The 26,095-nt window shown below is 42.1% G+C and overlaps 1 protein-coding gene across 1 annotated transcript; it reads left to right on the top strand.

Annotated features, from left to right (window-relative positions):
* Window positions 1-975: 975 nt before the first annotated feature.
* Window positions 976-25,783, top strand: LOC127365112 (NACHT, LRR and PYD domains-containing protein 12-like). Its single transcript, XM_051402850.1, has 10 exons — window positions 976-1,190; window positions 2,908-4,624; window positions 5,476-5,652; window positions 6,171-6,344; window positions 8,222-8,395; window positions 10,044-10,217; window positions 14,388-14,564; window positions 19,540-19,713; window positions 20,049-20,222; window positions 21,011-25,783. Coding segments are annotated over exons 1-10 (2,955 nt in total). The 5' UTR covers window positions 976-1,189; the 3' UTR covers window positions 21,024-25,783.
* The last annotated feature ends 312 nt before the right edge of the window (window positions 25,784-26,095 follow it).

Here is a 26,095-nt window from a genome sequence, read left to right as displayed (position 1 = left end):
TCACAACAAAACATTTCTTACATATAATTATATACAATTCAAGTTTATAACCAGTTAGTATAGTAATAATAATAATGATAATAATAATTATTATTATTTCCTGTATATAACACAGCTGTGTGACACTGTGACCATTAATAGGCTTATTCCAGCTCATTAGTCAGATTATAATGAAACCAGTGACACACTCACACATACACACACACACACACACACACACACACACACACACACACACACACACACACACACACACACACACACACACACACACACACACACACACACTGTTTGTATTTTTCTTAGACTTACCTTTATTTTCTATTGCTGTGATTTAATGCACATAATTTAACATTATTTATATTTCTTATAACGTCTGTTTATCAACTGTAACACAACCAATCATCCCGGGGATCAATAATGAATCTCTGCTGTCACCTGGTGGCGACTTGCTGTAGCTCCTGAACATGAACAGGGAGGGGACTTGAAAGTGAAAGTGTTCAGTAAGTTCAGACTCCATTTTGAGTCGACAGACGCAGACGGAGTAATCTAAAGGCTGCGACAGGGTGAGTGTTAATAACATAATAAAATAATTTTTAATAGTTTAAAAATGATTTTACTGTCAAAGTCTCTGAGGCAATTAATTTAGCTCAGATTAGCTGTTATGATTCACTAGAGGAATCTCAAATCAGTTAATATCATAAGTGATACAAATGTGAGGAAAATAATTTCTAGAAAAGATTTCCTCACCTGTATTAACACTCCACTGTATATTCTTACTAATATACACATTAATGGGCAGTACTTCTGTAAAAGTTATCAGTGGATGAAGAAAAGGGAAGAGCTAAAAAACAAAACAAAATAATAAATTTCATTACAGACACAGAGCTGAATTTAAAGAGAGTTTCTACACAATGTCGGCCAAATCTTGATATTTTTCAACAACAATCAACAAATAATTTTAATAATAAAGAAATGTTTTCACCGACGGAGGAAGAGGAGTCATGTTCCTGTGGAGGAGCAGCCATCCTGCTGTGTTTTGTGTCAGGATAACCTGAAGGATCCAGTCTCTACCAGCTGTGGATACTGGGACCACTCTGGTTCATCAGGAGACTCCTCCTGTCCCCAGTGTGGAGAAAGACCCAGAACAGCTGGACTGCAGACAGACAGTCAGACCAGCACTGTACAAAGTAAGACTGAACATCTCTACATCTTAAAAATGAAATCTTCTGCATTTCAAGACATCAAGTGTATTCAACCATGTGGACACCAAAAAACTGCAATTATCACGCAAAAACATCAGATCCATCAAAAAAGCAGAACAGCTTCAAGTGCTACAGAGTTTTTAGTCTGAAGTAAGGCTGCACAATTATGGCCAAAATGCTAGCAAGGCAAAACAATTGGGATTAATATTTGATTAATTGTGCAGCCCTAGTCTGAAGACAAGAAGAGTTTCTGCTGTTGATGTCAGTGGGGAGTATGCTGTATTGTTTACTCTGGTGGTATTTCTTTTGAGCAATTTCCTTTTTATATTTTTGTGTCCTGGTATTAAAGAGAGAATAATTGCCAATATCCACAACGATGCAGAATGAATAGTAATACCATCTAGAGTAACTATATCTTTAGACAGTGAGACAGTTTCGGAGGAGTTTAACATCAAAAAATTGCAGCTCATCCAGGTTTTCCTGTCCTGTCCTTAAGACATGTTGGTAACTTAGATAATTGATTAATTTCATCGGGTTTGATTGATAGATATAACTGGGTATCATCTACATAACAGTGAAAGTTAATGGAGTGATTCCTAATAATATTGTCTAAAGGGAGCATATATAAAGTGAATAGAATTGGTCCAAGTACAGAACCTTGTGGAACTCCGTGACTAACTGTAGTATTTATGGAAGATTGGTGTCAAATGCATCACTAAGATCTAATAATACAAGTACAGAGACAAGTCCATTGTTTGAAGCAGTTAAAAGGTCATTATTAACTTTAACCAGAGCTGTCTCTGTGCTATGATGAACTCTAAATCCTGACTGAAAATCCTCAAATAAACTATTGTTATGTAGAAAGTCACACAATCGTTTGGCGACTACTTTCTCCAGAATCTTAGAGAGGAAGGGGAGGTTAGAAATCGGTCTATAGTTGGCTAAAACCCCTGGGTCGAGAGTGGGCTTTTTAAGAAGGGGTTTGATTACAGCTACTTTAAAGGACTGTGGTACATATCCTGATAATAAAGAAAGATTAATCATATCCAGTAAAGAATTAAGGGTAAGACCTTTGTTAAACAAACCTGGTTGTAGCTTATCTGATCAACACAATTCCTGTGCAGGTGACCAGAGAGAAAGCTCTGTGTTCACCCCACCATAAAAAAAAATATTATTTTTTTATGTAGCAGTTGGGGCTGTAAACTTGCATTTTGTTGTGCAACTTGTATTGTAGAATGAGAAATAAATGAACCTGCTACCTGTCCGTTCTTTTGTAGCTTCTAAATGGAGCGAAGCCTGCAAGCTCGTTCAGGCACTCAACTTGAGCTGCGCTGTTATACACACATGACATGCCTCACTCCATAATCACTCACCAAGAGCACCCTTCCAATCTGGTGTTCTATTTAAGCTGCAAAATTTCCCAGCTCTCCCTCTGCTCTGTCAATGCTGCTGTTGCCCTGCATCCGTATTGCTGCTGCTCTGTAAGCTATTGCTGCCTGCTGCTCTTTAAGCTTTCTCAGTTATTGATTAATCTGACCATTGTCATCCTACCTTTCGGCTTTATTTGGTCACTATGTCTCTCGCCATCTCTGAATCGAGGAAGCTCTTGGGGAATGGCCACATGGCGGCTGGTGCCTAGGCCAACAGAAGGTCAGCAGATTGTCGCAATGTTTTTGTTTTGACTCACACTTTTTTTTTTTAGTGGATGGTCTGCAGGAGGTTTTAGATGAACATAAGACCAGTCTGAAGAGGAGATGTGAATGCGTGACTGAAGGAACTGATCAACCAGGAAATGGAACCCTCCTCAACAGGATCTACACTGAGCTCTACTTCACAGAGGGACAGAGTGAAGAGGTTAATACCCACATCTTTAAAGCCTTACCTGACCAACAGAGACACATCAGAGTGGTTCTGATGAACGGTGTTGCTGGTGTTGGAAAAACCTTCTCAGTGCAGAAGTTCACTCTGGACTGGGCAGAGGGCTTGGAGAACCAAGATGTCAGTCTGGTGGTTCTGCTTTCGTTCAGGGAGCTGAACCTGATCAAAGATGAGCAGTACAGTCTTCTCAGGCTGCTCCATGTTTTCCATCCAACATTACAGAAGGTCCCAGCAGAGCAGCTCGCTTTCTGTAAACTTTTGTTCATCTTTGACGGCCTGGATGAAAGCAGACTTTCACTGGATTTCCAGAACAATGAGGTTGTGTCTGACGTCAGGCAGAAGACTTCAGTCAATGTGCTGTTGACAAACCTCATTAAGGGGAATCTGCTTCCCTCGGCTCTCGTCTGGATAACTTCCAGACCTGCAGCAGCCAATCAGATCCCTCCTAAATGTATTGACAGGGTAACAGAAGTACGAGGCTTCACTGACGCCCAGAAGGAGGAGTACTTCAGGAGGAGAGTCAGTGATGAAGATCTGTCCAACAGAATCATCTCACACATCAAGACCTCCAGGAGCCTCCACATCATGTGTCTAATCCCAGTCTTCTGCTGGATCACTGCTACAGTTCTGGAACACACGTTGACTACAGACCAGAGAGGAGAGCTGCCCAAGACCCTGACCGACATGTACTCACACTTCCTGCTGGTTCAGACAAAGAGGAAGAAGCAGAAGTATGATGAGGGACATGAGACGAGTCCACAGGAGCAGATGGAGGCTGACAGGGAAGTTCTTCTGAAGCTGGGGAGGCTGGCGTTTGAACAACTGGAGAAGGGAAACATCATGTTTTATCAAGAAGACCTGGAGCAGTGTGGTCTTGATGTCACAGAGGCCTCGGTGTACTCAGGAGTTTGTACCGAGATCTTCAAAAGAGAGAGTGTGATCTGCCAGAAAACTGTCTACTGCTTCGTTCATCTGAGCATTCAGGAGTTTCTGGCTGCAGTCTACATGTTCCAATGTTACACCAACAGGAACACAGATGTACTGAAGGGTTTCCTGTGGATAAAACATGGTAATTCATCTCTGGATGACTTCCTAAGGGAAGCAATGATGAAATCCCTGAGGCGTGAAAATGGCCACCTGGACCTGTTTGTTCGCTTCCTTCATGGCCTCTCCATGGAGTCCAACCAGAGACTCTTAAGAGGCTTGCTGGGTCAGACAGACAACAGTCCAGAAACTATCCAGAGAGCCATCAACAACCTGAAGGAGATGAACAGAGATAAAGTCTCTCCTGACAGATGCATCAACATCTTCCACTGTCTGATGGAGATGAACGACCACTCAGTCCATCAGGAGATCCAAGATTTCCTGAAGTCAAAGACCAGATCAGAGAAAGAACTCTCTGTGTTCGACTGCTCAGCTCTGGCCTACATGCTGCAGATGTCTGAGGAGGTTCTGGATGAGTTGGACCTGCAGAAGTACAACACATCAGAGGAGGGACGACTGAGACTGATTCCAGCTGTGAGGAACTGTAGAAAGGCTCTGTAAGTCCAGATGTGATTAACTTTATAAGAGTAGTAGTTTAGTTCTTCAAATATAAAAACAATTTTAAAATTTAAAATGTTAATGCTGAAGAACAATTATGGGATAATGTTGAATGCTATAACAGTGATTTGGTAGCTGTAGTAGAAAATAATGAACAAACTGATTCAGATACAAAGAAGTCTGACGAGTATATGTATAAGAGCAAAATGATAGAATAGAAATCAGACATTTTCAGACACCAAGGGTCGATGTTTTTAATGCTGACACACTTATGAAATCTCCCCGGTGACATTATGTTGAAAATAAAGCAACCTTATTGGTTTGTTAATTGTGTGCTTAATAGATTTTTCAGATGTTCTGAAAATAATGTTGACAACTAATCACACTAATTTAATTAATATTGCAATTAGTTTACTTCTGTAGGGAGTGGCAGCAGTCACTGAATTTTCCCACTTATAGATTTAGATATGAACCTGACAACAGCAGGTAGTTGGCAAAGATAGGTCGTGTTTCTGCAGTGAAATTGTTCACTGAGTTGAAAAAAAAGAATTATTGCTTCATGTCAAACACATTGAGATAAGTTTAGCTCAATCACTGAAAAATCCACCCAAACCTTCTAGTTTCTGGAACCATCTCCATTCTCCCATCGGTGTTCAATTGATTAACATGATTGTCATTCTCATGAAGCCTTCAATGACCCGTGTGTCCTGCATTTGTCATGTGTCTCCACTCAGTCATTTAGGTTTTTCCTTTAATTTATATGTCAACAAACTCTTTTGATCAAAATGCATAAAGTAACTATAAAGTTACCTCTTTTATAATTTATTTTGTAATATATGTGTCATGACAGACTTTCTGACTGTGGACTCTCAGAGACTCACTGTGAAATTCTGGGCTCAGCTCTGAAGTCCAACCCCTCCCATCTGAGAGAGCTGGACGTGAGTTGGAACATCTACCTGGAGGATTCAGAAGTGAAGCTGCTGTGTGCTGGACTGGAGAGTCTGAACTGTAGTCTGGAGTCTCTGAGGTCAGTTCACATGGTCTTTTGTATATTTAATTTAAATCTTTGATGTCTTCATTTTTGTGGTTCATACATTTTCAGAATTTGCCTGAGCAAAAAATCAGGAAAAAGCATTGCTCTCCTGTTTACAAATGTCTGAACAATTGGTAGAGAAACAAAAAACAGTATAGAAGTGAAATGTTTGTACAGTTTTTCAGTTTTTTTGATAGACGATATAATCATATTATCAATCGAATCAACCCCCTTATATCCCGACTCTCTTTAATCCAACAGGTGTGATTTGATCAGCATTATGTTACTGATCAGTGTTGACATGAATAGGTGTATGAATGTTGTGCTGACATTTGAATGATGTCTGTAGAAGGCTGACATTATGATGATCCACAATAACCCAATGACAAAATCACTCTACTCATTTTAGAGGAATCCTCATTGATTAGGAAAAAGGGATGTTGATCTCCACATTTAAAACCTGAACACATCTGATTGGATTATAAATGATTTTATTTTTTATATCTATTCAGATTGAGTTACTGCAGTTTGTCAGAGATCAGCTGTTCTTCTCTGGTCTCAGCTTTGAAGTCCAACCCCTCCCATCTGAGAGAGCTGGACCTGAGTAACAACAACCTGAAGGATTCAGGAGTGAAGCTGCTGTGTGGTTTTCTGGAGAGTCCACACTGTAGACTGGAGACTCTGAGGTCAGACACCATTTTTTATTTCTGTGCTGAGATGAATCTGATGTGAAAGTTGTGCTGACAGTAAAGTGCAGACATAAGGCTGATATTATACTGATCCACACTGAGGGCTCAATCTTGCACTCAGCGCAATTGACTTTGTACACTGGCGCTTGTATAATTCCTATTTTGCACTCGACACACATTGGAATTTTCCCTCCACCGATGCACGTCCTTAAATTAGGGAATGAACTTGCGCTCCGGGGGGCAGTTCAGCGAAAAGAGGAGGCGTGTTCCAGCGCAAACGTTCCCTGGTGCTACTTTGCTGTTTCAGAAAACAATTCCGCCACAGACCAGGAAAAACATAGTCTAAAGTCAGTGGCGCTTATTCAGATGCTATTTTAAGGGCGCAGACTTAAGGGGATGCGCCTGAGAGGCAGCAGCAACATCGCCACCCGGTCAAGACGGGCATTAATACTTTGCCGCATCCTGGACAGCTCCCGCTCCAGCATGTCAAACCCGGTTTGCTGCAGGAACGGGTGGTCCTCCGGCGTGTCTGGATCCTCTGCACCTTGGTGTTTGCACTGCTCCCTCCTCAGCTGGCCCTTGCGCACTGCTCGGCCCGTGTGCACTGCTCCCGAGGCCAGGGTCTTCTTCCTGTGAAGCTACATTACATTGTTTTGATTTATTGTAGGGCTGTGTTACCTTTATTTCATGTCAATAATGTCACTTCTCTGTATTTTACGGCCCTGACGAGAACGTCAGTCTCCTCGGCTGTGAACCGCTCCTGGCGTGCACCTGGCAAATCTGCCGTTGATGGCCGAGATCCACAAAGCTACTTGCGTTTTGCGTTTGATGCTTGCTTTTCAGATCGGCAAGATAGGGCCCTGAGTATCTTAATGCTAAAGTCTGTTTTCTTCTTCAGTGGTTTAGTCCATTGACTGTGGCAGAGCAATGTTGAGCTCCACATTTAGGGTTAGGGTTAGAGAAGGCGACCCACTCCATGTGTAGATACCTAGATCAGCCATAACATTATGATCACCTGGGCACCCTGATATGCAGCAGACTGCTCTGCACTGTGTGTTCTGACCCCTTTCTGTCAGAACCAGCATTAACTGTTTCAGCAGTTTGAGCTACAGTAGCTTGTCTGTTGGATCGGACCATACGGATCAGCCTTCACTCCCCACGTGCATTATGACTCACATCGAAATGAATCACAATGTGGTTCTTGTCAAAGTCGCTCTAATCCTCACGCTGCCCATTTTTCCTGCTTCTAACACATCAACTCTGTTCACTGTCTGCCTGATATACCCCCCCCCCCACCTGACAGGTATATAATAATCAGATAACCTGATAATCAGATAATCAGTGTTACTGGCAGTGTGTAAGGGCTGATCAGTGTACATTACATATGGATTCTATAGCTAGTAGCAAGGGTTGGACATGAGTGACATTACTCGAGTATGAAATCTTTCTCGCCACAAAGCTGTCTTTATCTTTCAAATGTATTGGGAGTTTATAGGTCAGACAGACTTTAACATTTTCTCTGCTGATCCACTGATTGCTTCCATGGGTGCAGCTCAGTTTCTGTGGGTTTGGCTGCACAACATGAGTTTGTATAGATGGAGCCACTGGTGGAGCTGGTAGAGGTTAAGAGCTGAAGTCACTACGTCTTTATTGAAGCAGCAGCACGTTGTCATTAATATTAATGAGAGCTCTTTTTCACTCTTTGTATTTTACAGTTTGCCACCTGCATCCTGTTGGGTTCAGGTGTTTGGAGTTTCCATTTTCTAAACTTGTACATTCTAAACCTTCTTCAGCTCTGAACAGATTATTAAACACTGAATGATTTCAGGCAGGAACATTGTCTTCTAAACTCACATCTTTTATTCTTTATTCAGATTGAGGGGCTGCTGGTTGTCAGAGATCAGCTGTGATTATCTGGTCTCAGCTCTGAAGTCCAACCCCTCCCATCTGAGAGAGCTGGACCTGGGTCTCAATGACCTGCAGGATTCAGGAGTGAAGCTGCTGTGTGGTTTTCTGGAGAGTCCACACTGTAGACTGGAGACTCTTAGGTCAGTAAGGTTTTCCTAAAAATGTATAGACTTATAGAAACTTCAGTTAGAAGTGTCTGACAGTGTCTGTATCTGCAGAGTCCCTGCCATCTGCCTGTATTTTCTTATTTTGCTGTGCTTGGGACTTTTATGGACGTCAGCTTTTGGGTGATGGGTGTGTAGCCCACAGCTAATAACAGTGCAGTGTGAGGTGGGTGTACTGCAGTAGCAGTTGTAAAGATAGGCTGGATCGCCTGATGGTTGACGGCTGTATGGGAGAAGGCACCATCCTAATTTATGTTCATGCATAACTTACATCCATAAACTTTTCTATTTTATATTTCAAAAGACCTCTCTTTCCTAAAGAAAAATATGTCCACTGTAAGTTGTGAAAGTGAATTAATGTTTCATAAAGTTTGGTGAATGATTACATCTGTATACAGAAGAACCCTCAGCTAACTTTGATTTGATTGATCACACCTGCAGCAGTTTCATTTGTGTGTCACTGCTAAGATATTTTGAACATTAGCAGATATTTCAGACATTCCCTGCTGTTCACTGTATTATGACCCTGTGCTCTAGGGAGGAAACATAGAGGAGTCATAAAACAAAACAAGGTTTATTGCAAACTAAAGTCAACAAAAGACAAAGAAAATGGTGGCTGACAGCAATGCTGCTGATTCTGACTAAAAGTACACAGCTTAGCTTTGGACATAATATCTCATCTCATTAGCAGGTTGTTCTATGGTTAAAACAAATGGCTCACAACTACATGGTGAGTTGTTTCAATACTCACCTATAACTATAAGGAAAAAAATGTCCAAACCTGATACGATTCAGCTCCTACATATGATAAGTTGTTTGATTTGGTGACTGATTTAATCTTTATCAATGTCTGATTGTTTTTGAGATGTTTGAACCTTTATCCTTTTCCACTGTTAATGGTTTCAGTTTTACCAGGATGATTGTAAGTCAGTGGTTAGAATTCAGGGCTCAAGTTGCTGCCCTCAGTGGGAACTGCATGGTCCACGGTTCAAATCCCGATCATGGAAAACCTTAAGAAAATTAGGTCTAGTTTGACATACATGTAGGTCTTTGAAATGTTAAAAAGTTTCACATCTTCCACTCATTATGAATTTTATTAAACGTGTATACACCCACGTCTCACACCCACCTTACACACCTGACGCAGCCCTACCTTGGCTACCATTGTGTTAAGCAGTGAAGTGGTTTGACTCCTGATGCTTTTAAAGTGAGAATGTTTGTTTTTTTAGCTATTAACATTAACACTGCATTTTCTAGTTGATCCTTCAGAACTCACACACACATATAGAGGAACACAGAGAGACCAATGTGTTTTTCCAAATGCAGCTGTTTAAAGGATCAATATAGTTTTTGTCCTCTAATTACAGACTTCACTGAGATCAGCAGCATGTTATTGATCAGTGTTGACATGAATTGGTGTATGAATGTTGTGCTGACATTTGGATGATGTCTGTAGAAGGCTGACATTATGATGATCCACAATAACCAAATGACAAAGTCAATCTACTCATTTTAGAGAAACCCTCATTGATTAGGACATAGTAATGTTGATCTCCACATTTAAAACCTGAACACATCTATGGATTATAAATGATTTTATCTTCATCTTTTATTCTTTATTCAGAGTGATTTGCTGCAGTTTGTCAGAGATCAGCTGTGATTATCTGGTCTCAGCTCTGAAGTCCAACCCCTCCCATCTGAGAGAGCTGGACCTGAGTGCCAACAATCTGAAGGATTCAGGAGTGAAGCTGCTGTGTGGTTTTCTGGAGAGTCCACACTGTAGACTGGAGACTCTGGGGTTAGACACCATTTTTTATTTCTGTGCTGAGATGAATGTGATGTTAAGTTGTGCTGACAGTAAAGTGCAGACATAAGGCTGATATTATACTGATCCACACTGAGTATCTTGATGCTAAAGTCTGTTGTAAAGTCCGGAAGTGCTCGCAGGCGGTGCCGAGATCGTAAACAAAGGCGGGGGAGGAGAGGAGGGCTGCGAGCTAAGCTAAAGCTAACTCCTCATCGGCTATCTCTACCCAGTATTTCTCGCCAATGTTCGGCCTCTGGCGAACAAAATGGATGAGCTGCGGCCGCGGTTCATCTCACACAGTTGGATTAAGGACTGTAACATCCTGATCTTCACTGAAACATGGCTCAACAGCGGCGTCCCCGATAGCACAATCGAGCTGACGGCGCTGCGTCCTCCGGGCAGACAGAACAGCTGATGAATCCAGTAAGACCAGATGTGGGGGTCTGTGCATTTATGTGAACAAAGCTTGGTGCACGGACACTACTACAATCGGGGGTCAGTGCTCTGCTAACCTAGAGTTTCTCATGGTGAAGTGTAGACCTTTCTATCTGCCCAGAGTTTACATCTACCGTTGTGACGGCAGCCTATATCCCCCCAGATGCTAATGCTAAACTTGCCATGAAAGAACTGCATGCTGCTATTAGCAAACATCAAACCTCACATCCTGAGGCAGCCTTTATTGTTGGGGGTGATTTCAACCACACCAGCCTGAAGACTGTACTCCCCAAATTCCACCAGCATGTCTCCTGCCCCACCAGAGGAGACAAGACCTTGGACGATGTTTACACCAACATGGCTGAGGCCTACAAAGTCACCCCCTTTCCCCCACCTAGGACAGTCTGACCACCTCTCCTTGTTCGTGTTCCCCAAATACACACCACTCATCATACGTCTGAAACCTGCTGTAAGAACTGTTAAAGTGTGGCCAGAAGGAGCTGACTCTACACTACAGCACCGGTTTGAAAACACAGACTGGAGTGTGTTTGCCTCTCAGGCCACCCTGGACTCACACATTGACATTGATACATATGCCTTCTCTGTTCTGGACTACATAAACACCAACATCGACAGTGTCACATAAGCAGATCACAGCGTTCCCTAATCAGAAGCCATGGATGAACCTGGAGGTCCGCCTCCTGCTGAAGGCAATGCGCTAGCTTACAGTGCATCCAGGGCTAACCTGAAGAGGGGCATCAGGAAGGCCAAGCACAGCCACAAGCTAAGGATAGAGGAGCATTTCAACAATAACCCGACCCCCGGCGCATGTGGCAAGGCATCCAGGCCATCACAGACTACAAGCCAACCAACACAACTACACCAACCGGCGACGCCTCCTTGTCAGATGAGCTCAATAACTTCTATGCTTGATTTGACAGGGAGAACCAGGAGGCGGCGATCAAGGCTGCGCTCCCTGCAGACCACCAACCCCTCACACTTTCCACCATCACCGTGTGCGCTGCTCTGAGCAGGACTAATGCAGGTAAGGCTGTTTGTCCTGATGGCATCCCTGGACGGGTGCTCAGGGCCTGTGCTGGACAGCTGATTGAGGTCCTGACCGACATCTTCAACCTATCACTGGTCCAAGCAGTTGTCCCTACGTGCTTCAAAACCACATCCATCGTGTTGGTGCCCAAACACTCAACTGCAGGGAGCCTTAATGACTTCCGCCCTGTTGCACTCACCCCTACCATCATGAAGTGCTTCGAGAGGCTGGTCCTGGCTCACATCAAAACCACCCTACCACCCACACTGGACCCCCTCCAATTCGCCTACCACCAGAACAAGACGCCATCTCTATAGCGCTACACGCAACAGTGGACAACAGTAACACTTATGTGAGAACGCTGTTCATTGACTTCAGTTCAGCATTCAACACCATCATCCCCTCCAGTCTAATCACCAAACTCAGCAACCTTGGCATCAATACCTCCCTCTGCAATTGGATACCGGACTTTCTAACCAACAGACCCCAATCGGTTCGGTTAGACAACCACACCTCCTCAACCCTAACCCTGAACACTGCCGTCCCACAGGAATGTGTGCTGAGCCCCCTCCTCTGCTTCCTCTTAAAGGAGCATTTCACCCGTGGAAACATTAATATTTATTGAAGGTGGGTTATATATGTAGTCGAAATGTAACATATATTTTGAATTTGGTGCCTATTTGACCGAGAAAAGACAGAAAGTGACTTTAGGGCGCATTTGTATAAAAGACAACAACTCCCACAATGCACAGCTCCGCAAGCCGCTCCCACTAACACTATCAAGGACTACAACAACGTGAATGTAAACCATTTATTTACAGAAATATATCAACAACAACAAAAATAAATATGTTAACAATAACAGTTATAGTTCCTCCTGAGCGTCCTCAACTTCTTGGTGCCCGCAGTACTGGCCATCTGGAGCTGGATATTTCTGTCGGATAGCCTCATAAGCGGGTAAAACGACACGATGGCCTCGACCCAATCTCTCGCCTTGCAGGACCCATTCCAGAAAGGCTGTTAGGCGATATTGTCTACAAGACATTGAGCACACAGTTAGTGATGCATGGTCTTTGTGTTGAGCGTGCCACAGTAGTTAGCAATGCAACTGCAAGCTGTTTGTGCAGTAAAGAAGCTAACGTTAGTTCAGTTGGCTGACGTTACGTATTAACCGGGAATAACTTTGTTATAATGCTTGAACAAATTGTGTACATACATGCCACGTTGTTATAAGACAGAAAATAGAAACACTCACTTTACAGTCAGACGTCCGTGTGTCCGTAGGCGCACAGCGAGAGCACAGACACCAGCAGTCCGCCCCAGCTCCAGCCAGTCCGGGCTCCTCGTCCGCGACAGGCAGGTCCTCTGCCTCGGCTGCAGCAGCCTCAGCCGCTGCTCGCTATATTGCGGCTCATAAAGGTAGCCACGAACATCTGATTCGACCATCATACTTTCGAAATTTCTTCCATATTAGATTGATTACCATAGTCGTAACGTCTGGCTCAACAGCGCCTCCGCTTAGCTTCCAAACAAGATGGCGGTTATATTTTTTAGTCCCACCCACTGATCTGTAATAGGTCTGTAGCGTGAGTGAAAGAAAAATGAGTAAGTAGTGTTTGTAGTCTCACCCCCTCTACAGAGATATGAGACTTCCTGCTTCCAATGACGCAAAATGACGATTTTTACATCATTGGAAGCAGGAAGTGCAACACTGAAATCCTTATTTCTCCCCCCTCAGGGGAAGTGAGGGAATGATGCACGACCATTCAAAAATATGACTGGGGTTCTAATGATACAAAGCTTAATGCAAATGGGTGAAGTGTCCCTTTAACCCACGACTGCACACCTGTACATGGTTCCAACACCATCAAGTTTGCAGATGACGGTGATTAGCCTCATCAATGACAACGATGAGTCCGACTACAGGGAGGAGGTCCGGCACCTGGTGACATGGTGCGCCAACAACAACCTGGCCATCAACACCAAGAATACCAAAGAGATCATTGTGGACTTCGGGAAAAGGAATGGCGGCATGCACACCCTCATTAATGGAACCTATTCTGTAAACACTGTTCATAATGTAAATTGTTCATTCATATATCTATAATGTTATTATTACTTTTGTTTACATATTTCTGTACATTTGTAAAATACTTTGCACTTTACTACTTTGCACTTCTGGTTGATGCTAACTGCATTTCGTTCTTTGTACCTGTACTTACAATGACAATAAAGTTGAATCAAATCAAATCAAATCAAATCAAATCAGTAGATGAATTTCCCCAAAATCCATCCTGCCATATTTGGTATCTTTGTAAACTTTGGATCTTGAGTGGAATCTTCAATCACTTTCTGTGGCTTTTTCTTTGTGTTTGGCTGCACAACATGAGTTTGAATAGATGGAGCCACTGGTGGAGCTAGCAGAGGTTAAGAGCTGAAGTCACTACGTCTTTATTGAAGCAGCAGCACGTTGTCATTAATATTAATGATAGCTCTTTTTCTCTCTGTGTATTTTACAGTTTGCAATCTGCATCCTGTTGGGTTCAGGTGGTTGGAGTTTCCATTTTCTAAACTTGTACATTCTAAACCTTCTTCAGCTCTGAACAGATTATTAAACACTGAATGATTTCAAGCAGGAACATTGTCTTCTAAACTCACATCCTTTATTCTTTATTCAGATTGATTGACTGCTGGTTGTCAGAGATCAGCTGTTCTTCTCTGGTCTCAGCTCTGATGTCCAACCCCTCCCATCTGAGAGAGCTGAACCTGAGTAACAACATTGACCTTCAGGATTCAGGAGTGAAGCTGCTGTGTGGTTTTCTGGAGAGTCCACACTGTAGACTGGAGACTCTGAGGTCAGACACCATTTTTTATTTCTGTGCTGAGATGAATCTGATGTGAAATATGTGCTGACAGTAAAGTGCAGACATAAGGCTGATATTACTGATCCACACTGAGTATCTTAATGCTAAAGTCTGTTTTCTTCTTCAGTGGTTTAGTCCATTGACTGGCAGAGCAATGTTGAGCTCCACATTTAAAACCTTCATATAACAAGAAGAATCTACACTGAATAATTCACTCTGAACCACTTAAACACCTGATTTTTAGTTATTTTAATAAATGTAAATACAGTGTAGTTAATAAATATAAGAATACAGTAATAGTTTGTAATTGTATGAATTAATTGTTATTAGGTTTGTTGCTACAGCATGCAGCCCTAATTATCCACGCAGTATCTGTTCAATATATAGATCAACAACACGTGCACCTATCTAATCTCCGCCCCCTTCCTTGGTCCTCACAACCCAGCACGAAGTAACGTCACCTGAAACTGGCTTTGCTCAACACCCGCTCACTCAACAATAAAAGCCTAATTTTAAATTAATTTTGTGTTGCATATGCGCATGTGTAAGTGTCCATGTGTACGTGTGTGCACATAAGCCTGGAGAGTCGCTTCGTCTAGCCTCTCAATCAGTGCCTCAGTTCACATGGTGTCATCGCGATAACACAGCAGGTTGACATGGAGACATCCCTGATCGGGTCCTAAACAGAGTCAACTATCACCAGGTGTCCGTGAGGGAAGGGAGGGAGGAATAGGGCAGAGCGTCTTCCTGCAGCGATCTCCTGGAGGAGTTGTTCCAGCAGCGGCCTTGGCCAAGGCTGGTGCTACTGAGGGCCGGAATGCAGATTAGATTATGATTGTTTGGGTTAGGGCGAGTAGTCGCATTTCAATAGACACAACTTATTCTGTTTGTCCATTCTGGTCTTCAAATCGATTCATTCTCCTTTGCAAAGCCGACAGCTTCTCCAAGATGTTATCCATGTTGCGGTTAATGACCACAGTCTGAGCACTAACAGCTCTATCCAAGATGTTTTCCATTTTGCGGTGTATAACCACCGTCAGTGCGCTGACAGCTCTTTCCAAGGTGTTTTCCATGTTGCGGTTTATACCCACAGTCTGAGCGCAAACAGCTCTGCTCACTCCATCAATCATGTCGGGCAGCTTCATGGGGCTTTGGACTGCTGACACCGTCTTCCGAATTTTCCGATACACCAGGGCAATGCCTAATCCAATCAGCAGATAGCCTGTTATCATGGTTCCGAATATGTAGAGATCCTCGATGTCCTCTACGGAAAGAATCGGCAGGCACACGACCCTCCACTTCTCCCAGGAGTCCATCGGGTAACCAGCGGCAAACATTCCTTCAGGGCAGACAGGTTCCCCCGAACCCGAGCTTCTCGTCGAGAAAATTCTGTCAATTGCGTTGAGAGACCAGTTGACCAATTCCATGATTTAAATGTGGAGAGCAATGCGGGGAGAGGCTCCCAAAGTTAGAGACAAGACAGGACGAGACTTGAGAAGCAAAGCAGGAAAGATAAGGGAGACGGGCGGGAGAGCAAGAAGAAGAAACTGTTAAAACATCCACCATCTCCATCTCTGCTGCTCAGTCCTTTGAACACATCACTTTCAAACTCTCTGGTCCCACTCCTCTGGTCACTGCCATAATCTACCGCCCCCCCAAACCAAATCTTTTTAACTCAGTTATCTGCCATCTCACCTTCTGTTCTGCTCCTGGGAGATTTCAACATCCACATCGACACTAACTGCAAATCTGCCACTGAATTCCTGGAACTGCTACACTGCTAAACTTCACCCAACACGACAACTTTCCCACCCACAGCCGTGGTCACATCCTGGATCTGGTCTGCTCTACTGGTCTCACCATACCTCACCTCTCCAGCCTCAACCTCAACATTTCTGACCACCTGGCAATCACCGTTGACATTGATCTACCCATTTCCACCACCAAGGACAAACGGACAATTTCTTTGAGAAATCTCAACTCCATCTGCCCTTCTGCCCTTTCAGCCTCTCTTGCCAGCAAAATATCTTCCTCCCCCCACCGCTGACTGGCTCCGATCAAAACCAAAACTGTCTCATTCACTCACTCTGCTCCCTGGTATACTCCTGATCTGCACAAAATGAAATCCCCTAAGCGTCAGCTTGAAAGACTCTACAAGCCTACACAGATTACCTTCAGCAGTATAAGGAAGCTCTTAACACTACCCGGTCCACCTTCTACTCACACCTCATACACTCTGGTTCCACCAACCCCAAGGCTCTTTTCTCCCCCAGTAAATCCCCATTTCTCAAACCCAGTGACAATACCACCAACTCATTCACAATTGATAAATGCAACTCCTTTCTTTCATTCTTTCAGACCAAAATTGACACCATTTACAACAACCTGTCCTCCTGTCCTGCCCCCACTGTCTGCACTCCCACTCCATCATTTGCTCCTCCCCCCTACACCTCTCAGCCCCTGTCTCAGTTCTCCCCTGTGTCGCCAGGGGAGCTGTCCAAAATCTTGACAGGGATGAAAACATCTACATGTGTCCTGGACCCCATCCCATCCCACCTCACCAAGGACTGTTCACCAGCTATCTCCACACTCATCACAGAAATCATCAACTCCTCTCTCAGTTCTGGCTCAATTCCCCATTCACTCAAACTGGCTGCTGTCACCCACATCCTCAAAAAACCTGAACTCAACCCCAACATCATGTCAAACTTGACCGGCCCATCTCCAATCTCCCCTTTCTGTCTAAAATACTGGAACGCAAAACAATTCAAAACCCACCTCTGCTCAAATGACCTGTTCGAACCATTCCAATCCGGCTTCCGTTCACAACACAGCACTGAAACAGCCCTCCTCAAAGTCACCAACGACATCCTCCTCTCCGCAGACTCTGGTCACCTCAGCATCCTCATCCTCCTGGACCTCACTGCAGCTTTTGACACCATCAACCACACCATTCTTCTCTCCCGCCAAAAATCTTCCCTCAGCATCACCTCTCCTGGCTCCAATCTTATCTCACCGACAGACAACAGTTCATCCACATCAACAACTGCACCTCTTCCCCCGCTCCGCTGTCCCAAGGTGTCCCCCAGGGCTCGGTGCTTGGGCCTCTCCTCTTCATACTCTACCTCCTTCCCCTTGGCAACGTCATTCGCCACCATGGTCTCAACTTTCACTGTTATGCTGATGATGTCCAGCTTTACATCTCCACCAAATCCATCACCTGCGCCACTCACTCCACTCTCTCCAACTGCCTCACTGACATTAAATCCTGGATGCACACCAACTTCCACCAAGCTTCCTCAAACTGGGACAAAACAGACATGATCATCATCGGCCCCAAATCCATCACTAAAACCAGACACAGTTTCTCCCTCACTTTCGACACCTCCACCCTGTCTCCATCCCCTCACAGTCGCAACCTCTGAGTCATCTTTGACAAAAAACTCTCCTTTGAACACCACATAAACCAAATCACCAGAACTGCCTTTTTTCACCTCAAAAACATAGCCCGACTCCGCCCATCACTCTCCTTCTCCGCTGCAGAAACCCTCATCCATGCCTTCATCACCTCCAGAATTGATTAATGCAACAGCATCCTCTACAGCACACCATCCAAAACCTTAAATAAACTCCAGTACATCCAGAACTCTGCTGTTGGTCTGCTCACCCACACCCGCACCCGTGACCACATTACCCCTGTCGTCCAGAACCTCCACTGGCTCCACATCGTATTCAGTTCAAAATCCTCCTCCTTACACACAAAGCCCTCCATAACCAGGCCCCTTCCTATCTCACTGACCTGATGCATTGTCACAATCCATCCCGTAGCCTCCACTCATCTGATGCAAACCTCCTGACTCCACCACCCAGGACCAAGCACCGAACCTGGGGCGACGGAGCCTTCTCTGTAGCTGCCCCCTCCCTCTAGAACTCTCTCCCCAAACACATCCATGACTGTACCGACCTTCCAACATTCAAATCTCTGACAAAAACTCAAATTTTTAAAATTGCTTTTAATGTTTAGCTTAGTCTGATGTGTTTTTAGTGTTTTACTATTTGATGTTGTTTTGCTGCTTTTATGCTTTTATGTAAAGTGTCTTTGAGTATTTAGAAAAGCGCTTATAAATAAAATGTATTATTATTATTATTATTATTATTATTATTATTATTATTATATATGATCTAACTGCATAAAGCTATTAGTTATTCAGTATGACACTACATGATGGTGATTCACCACTTAATGAGGCTGTATAAAGTTCTATAAAACCCCTTCTTCTGGATACAAAACCTACCTGTAAACAGTGTGATGGTATTGCCCTGGGTAGGAACATAATATCTACAGTTAAACCTGATAACCTCATTATTAACATCAATCTGTGTGATATAAGTAGCAATTATGTAAATATGGACAACTTGTAATAGAGAAACAAAGTAATTCAGATGTACTTTTAATGTTTTTAGGGATATCCTGATCCGATCTCAACAATCAATATTGGTCCCAATCAAAGCACTAAGCTATTTCTCTCTCTCTCTCTCTCTCTCTCTTTCTCTCTCTCACCCCAACTGGTCGAGGCAGATGACCACCCACCTAGAGCCGAAGGATCTGTCCAAGGTTTCTGCCTCTTAAAAGGCAGTTTTTCCTTGCCCCCATCGCCAAGTGCTTGCTCATGGTGGTACTGTTGGGTCTCTGTTAATGTTTAAGGAGTTCGGTCTAGGCCTGCTCTATTTGAAAAGTGTCCCGAGATAACGTCTGTTATGAATTGGCGCTATACAAATAAAATTGAATTTAGCAAAAGACTATATTGAGCTTTATTGACCTGATCTTTCAGTATTGTTTGTGTTCACATCAGCTATCATACAGTTGTTTTTACTAATTTTAATGCTTTTATGCAGATTATTAAACACTGAATGATTTCAAGCAGCAATGTTGTCTTCTAAATTCACATTGTTTATTCTTTTACAGATTGCTTAACTGCAGTTTGTCAGAGATCAGCTGTTCTTCTCTGGTCTCAGCTCTGAAGTCCAACCCCTCCCATCTGAGAGAGCTGAACCTGAGTAACAACTATCTGTATGATTCCGGAGTGAAGCTGCTGTGTGGTTTTCTGGAGAGTCCACATTGTAGACTGGAGACTCTGAGGTCAGACATCATTTTTTCTTTCTGTGCTGAGATGAATCTGATGTGAAAGTTGTGCTGACAGTAAAGTTCAGACATAAGGCTGATATTATACTGATCCACACTGAGTATCTTAATGCTAAAGTCTGTTTTCTTCTTCAGTGGTTTAGTCCATTGACTGTGGCAGAGCAATGTTGATCTCCACATTTAAAACCTTCATATAACAAGAATCTACACTGAATAATTCACTCTGAACCTCTTTAGCTCTAGATTTAATCTCAAATGTGCATTATTAAACACTGAATGATTTCAAGCAGGAACAAACTGCTTCTAAACTGACTGACTGATTCTGTTTTCAGATTGATGAACTGCAGTTTGTCAGAGATCAGCTGTTCTTCTCTGGTCTCAGCTCTGAAGTCCAACCCCTCCCATCTGAGAGAGCTGGACCTGAGTACCAACAACCTGCAGGATTCAGATGTGAAGCCGCTGTGTGATCTTGTGGAGAGTCCACACTGTAGACTGCAGACTCTGAGGTCAGTAGAGGGTCTGAGTCAGTCCATGCTGGTTCCAGGAGTCTTGGACTAAACATAGATCCAGTATTTGATACTTTCCTCAGTGAAGCTGTGAGAGGAGAATGGGGACGGGCTTCAGGATTGGACAGACAGACAGACAGAGAGAGAACAGTCAGCCAATCAGAGAGCCAGAAGCTTGTTGTGATCATGTGTTTGAGTTAATGTGAAGACGACTGTTGTTGTTGTGTTCATGTGTTCAGGAAATAAAGCTGGATTCCAGCTGACAGCATTACAAGATGTATAGAGACAGTGGTCCTCATTCATCCAGTCTGATCTCACACTGTTTGTTCTCTCATTTCTACACTAAACAACTGATCAGTTGGTCTTTGTCACAGCAAACAACCATCATTACATTTAGTGACCATGTGGCTGATCGGTGTATATTAGGGATGTCCCGATCCGATCTCAGCAATCGATATCAACGCCATTCAAGGCATTTTTTAACTGATCGGTATCGGCTAAATGGAGCTTTTTCTATATGGAGAGATAAGAGGGGGTTTGTTATTCTGCAGTATATTTAGTGTAAAAAAAATGAAAACAACATTAAGGAACAGCTTCAATTACAGAATTTTGTTTCTTTATGCAATGCAGAGCTTTTTGAATATTAAGCATACACAATGGATTGATTTTAATAACTGGTCTGAACTGGACTGAAGTCCCTGCTGGTCTTTATACTGGATGTGCTGATGGAGGGAGTCTCTGTAAACACTGATTTATCTCTGCTGTCGTCTGTCTCCTTCTCTCCTCAGATGGAACTGGTGATCTCAGTCAGACTGTGAGTGGTGAGAAAGGAGGTTGTGTTGGAGGATCCGCTGTGTCCTGATGATCCAGAGAGTTTGAAGCAGCAGCATCAGCTCTGACTGGGCCATGTTACAGGGAGGTAGAGTGGAGAGGAGAGCTTCATCCAGCAGTGACTGACAGAGGAATCACAACCATTGAACCAGTCTGCTCTGAGATCAGTTCCACTGTCACACACAATGTCAAGGTTGTGACCGTACACAGTGTATTTACTGTCTATTAGCTTAAATGGTTCATTGGGTTCAGTGGAGGGATGATTGACACACAACAATAAGTCATATATGTATCAGTTTTGTTTGTTGTTTGTTGAATATTTTTATATTGCATTCTGATTGGCTGCTGGATGTCCATTATTTCCTGATGTAGGACACTTACTGAGTAGTTCCAGTGAAACTCTCTGTTTACCGTTCTAAATCCTTCATCCTCCGAACTCACCTTACTTTCTGTAAGAGATGCTCCCACATCCCGTCCGTTATTCAGCTTGCTGCTTCTGGCTGCGGCCGTCTCTACACTACACTACACGTCCTATCCTTATTGAAAATCTTGACCTGTATGGAAAACAGTAAATGCCATAATTGTACTTTAAATTTGACCTCTGTCTCATGTTTCTTAGGTAAATTTAAACCATCAGACATGTACTGTTATATATTATATGATTATTATGATTCATGCATGTAATAATAATGCTTAAGCAATATTTTTGTGTTGCAGTCACAATTAAAAAGCTCAGGTAACACCTTCTTGTCCAAATCTCAAAATGATTCTCTTTAATGGAATTTCTGACCGTTAATCGAGAATCAACTAATCAAGCTTAGTTTTGATCTATTGTTGATTTTAGTTTTACAGTGTATCATGTTGTTTAATCTTAATATTACTGCTGACTATTGACTATTTTTCACTTTTTATAGGAACATTTCTGGGAATGCAGATCATAAATCAGTTCTTGAAGTTATTCAGTTACTCATGTTTTTGCTATTAAAATGTAAAATAATTAATGTAATAATGGATTATTTACACTCTTCTGTACCTGAAGCCACTGCACAACCTGAATAAGTGCGATATTACAGTACAGAAGAGCAGGTTAACGATTATAGAGAAAGTCTAAACTTGCATTTGACATCCTATACTGAGACTGCAGGGGACGGGAAGTTTAAGACACTGAGGAGGTCCTTTTATTTTATATTTTCTTGGTATAATCTTTATGTTTTTCACTTTTCATCTTTTTCTGTTTATTTTGTCATTTTAAAAGAAGAGAATAACTTTTTTATAATGATACAGAACATAAAAGAATTTTGTTTTTCTAAAACATAAAATATATTTATTTCATAGACAGTTATAGATTTGATTCATAAAAAAATACATATTCATGCAGCAATTATTTTCATTGACGATGATTCTTTTGCTCTATAAAACGACAACAAAGTGAAAAATAGTCATTGCAGTTTCCTATTAATGTCTTCAAGTAGCTTATAAATTTAAGGAGGAGATTCCATCAGTGTTTAATTCAATGCCATGTCCAAATCCTATAATAACAATAAGTCCTATAATAACTTCTGTCCCACCGAAATTGATAATCTAGTTGATAGTGCTGCAGGCTCACTACGAAGAACATTAGATTCTATCGCTCCTTTAAAAAGGAAATTATTAAAACATAGGAAACCAGCACCGTGGTACAACCACCAAACCTGCCAATTAAAGCAAAAAGCTAGGAAATCTGAAAGGAAATGGCGCTCTTCCAAATTATCAGAATATCGCTCAATTTGGCAAGATAATCTTAAAACCTATAGAAAGGCCCTCCGTAATGCCAGAGGAGCCTATTACTCAGCACTAATAGAAGAAAATAAGAATAACCCTAGGTTCCTCTTCAGCACTGTAGCCAGGCTGAGCCACATATCCCAGAAACTTAAGTAGCAACGACTTTATGAGCTTCTTTTATAATAAAATTATTACTATTAGAGAGAAAATTAATCACCAACTGCCATCAACAGTTATCGGTGGCTCTCCAAGTTCAGGAACTTTAACTAATGTAAACTCAGATATATATTTAGACTGTTTTTCTGCTATCGATCTTCATCAGTTAACTTCAATAATTTCTACATCAAAGCCATCAACAGCCGTCTGTTAGACCCGATCCCAACTAGGCTGCTTAAAGAAGTCATACCCTTAATTGGCACTTCTTTACTGGATATGATTAATCTTTCTTTATTATCAGGATATATACCACAGTCCTTTAAAGTAGCTGTAATTAAACCCCCTCTTCAAAAGCCCACTCTTGACCCAGGGGTTTTAGCCAACTATAGACCGATCTCTAACCTCCCCTTCCTCTCTAAGATTCTGGAGAAAGTAGTCGCCAAAGAGTTGTGTGACTTTTTACATAACAATAGTTTATTTGAGGATTTTCAGTCAGGATTTAGAGTTCATCACAGCACAGAGACAGCTCTGGTTAAAGTTAATAATGACCTTTTGATTGCTTCAGACAATGGACTTGTCTCTGTACTTGTATTATTAGATCTTAGTGCTGCATTTGACACCATTGACCATAATATTCTTTTACAGAGACTTGAGCATCAAATTGGCATTAAAGGAACCGCACTAAGCTGGTTGAAGTCATATTTATCAGATCGTTCGCAGTTTGTATATGTTAACGATGAATCTTCAATAAATACTACAGTCAGTCATGGAGTTCCACAAGGTTCTGTACTTGGACCAATCTATTAACTTTATATATGCTCCCTTTAGGCAACATTATTAGGAATCACTCCATTAACTTTCACTGTTATGCCGATGATACGCAGTTATATCTATCAATCAAGCCCGATGAAATTAATCAATTATCTAAATTACAAACATGTCTTAAGGACATAAAATCCTGGATGAGCTGCAATTTTCTGATGTTAAACTCAGAAAAAACTGAAGTTCTTGTACTTGGCCGTAAACACCTCAGAGACTCACTGTCTAAAGATAAAGTTACTCTAGATTGTATTACCTTGGCCCCCAGCACCACTGTATCTTTGCCAAAAATCTTTGCTTAGATTGAATTGAACTGATTTGAAGGAATGCTTGGCATCATTCCTGTTTTACTTTAATGAAACAAAAACTTTAGACTCACTGTCTAAAGATATAGTTACTCTAGATGGCATTACCTTGGCCTCTAGCAACACTGTCAGGAATCTTGGAGTAATCTTTGATCAGGATTTGTCGTTTAATTCCCACATGAAGCAGACCTCCAGGACTGCCTTCTTTCATTTACGTAATATTACAAAAATTAGACACATCCTATCAAAGACAGATGCAGAAAAACTAATCCATGCATTTGTTACTTCTAGGCTGGATTACTGCAACTCTGTATTATCAGGTTGCCCCAATAAGTCCATTAAAACGCTCCAATTAATTCAAAACAGCACGAGTACTGACAGGAACTAGAAAAAGAGATCACATCTCTCCTGTACACGTATAAAGCTCTTCATGGTCAGGCCCCTTCATATCTTAAAGAGCTCATAGTACCCTATTACCCCTCTAGAACACTACGTTCTCTGAATGCTGGGCTACTTGTGGTTCCTATAGTCTCTAAAAGTAGAACAGGAGCCAGAGCCTTCAGTTACCAAGCTCCTCTCCTGTGGAACCAGCTTCCAGTTGTGGTTCAGGAGGCAGACACCCTCACCACATTCAAGAGTAGGCTTAAGACGTTCCTCTTTGATAAAGCTTATAGTTAGGGCTGGATCAGGTGAGTCCTGAACCATCCCTTAGTTATGCTGCTATAGGCCTAGACTATCGGGGGATTTCCCATGGTGCACTGAGCTCCTCTCTTCCTCTCTCTCGCTGCACTCATTCATGTCCCATTAATGCATGTTACTAACTTCACTTCTTCCCCGGAGTTCTTGTGCTTTCTCGTCTCGCAGGTTCTTATCGATCCTGGTGGAGCCTCCTGCCATGGTCCTGCTAGATTGTATTGCCAATACTGTTGTTGCTGTGCACCTGTCTGTCTGTTTGTCTCTCTCTCTGTCTCTGTCTCTCTTTCTCTCTCTCTCTCTCTCTCTCTCGCTCTCTCACACCCCAACTGGTCGAGACAGACGACCACCCACCTAGAGTCGAAGGATCTGTCCTAGGTTTCTGCCTTTTAACAGGCAGTGTTTCCTTGCCCTTGTCTCCAAGGTCTTGCTCATGGTGGTACTGTTGGGTCTCTGTAAATAATGTTTTAAAGAGTTCGGTCTAGACCTGCTCTATTTGAAAAGTGTCCTGAGATAACTTCTGTTATGAATTATACAAATAAAATTGAATTGAATTGAATTGAATTCATGTGATGAATAAGTGTTAAAAATAATATAATTACACAGGACAAATAAAATCATTGCTCCACGATATCTCTGCAAAATGTCACAATCTTTCTCTTTTATATTTCGTTCCAACTTTGGTCAACAAGGGTTGTTTTTTGTTAAAATAAATATGAATTTTATGATTTTATTGCACCTTCCATTCACACGTTAGTTGTGATAAAAAGTAAATTTGTTTTGATTAATAAAGTTTTATGGAAGCATTTTACATATGTTGAAATCTGTGTAATCAGTAATTGTCCAAATGTATTACTTTCTCCAGAGTTTTAGAATTTTTATTGTGAAAGACTTGAGCTGGAAGTATCAGTGTTGTTTCTCCTGGTGGAAAAAATTTAAAATGTGGATTCTCTTTATGTAAAGTTTTTGTTTCATTAAAGTAAAACAGGAATGATGCCATGGTCTGGTGGAAAAATATTATCTTTTGCACTGCCCACACAACAGCCAAGCATTCCTTCAAATCAGTTCAATTCAATCTAAGCAAAGATTTTTGGCAAAGATACAGTGGTGCTGGGGGCCAAGGTAATACAATCTAGAGTAACTTTATCTTTAGACAGTGAGTCTCTGAGGTGTTTACGGCCAAGTACAAGAACTTCAGTTTTTTCTGAGTTTAACATCAGAAAATTGCAGCTCATCCAGGATTTTATGTCCTTAAGACATGTTTGTAATTTAGATAATTGATTAATTTCATCGGGCTTGATTGATAGA

The sequence above is a fragment of the Dicentrarchus labrax genome, unplaced genomic scaffold, assembly GCF_905237075.1.
Source record: "Dicentrarchus labrax unplaced genomic scaffold, dlabrax2021, whole genome shotgun sequence".
NCBI lineage: Eukaryota > Metazoa > Chordata > Actinopteri > Moronidae > Dicentrarchus > Dicentrarchus labrax.
This window is presented reverse-complemented; position numbering and strand designations above follow the sequence as displayed.

Bases quoted from the DNA above. Each gene is read 5' to 3' on its own strand.
- LOC127365112 (XM_051402850.1), top strand. The intron at 8,396-10,043 runs GTCAGTAAGGTT...TTCTTTATTCAG, and splicing joins TGTAGACTGGAGACTCTTAG to AGTGATTTGCTGCAGTTTGT. The intron at 10,218-14,387 runs GTTAGACACCAT...TTCTTTATTCAG, and splicing joins TGTAGACTGGAGACTCTGGG to ATTGATTGACTGCTGGTTGT.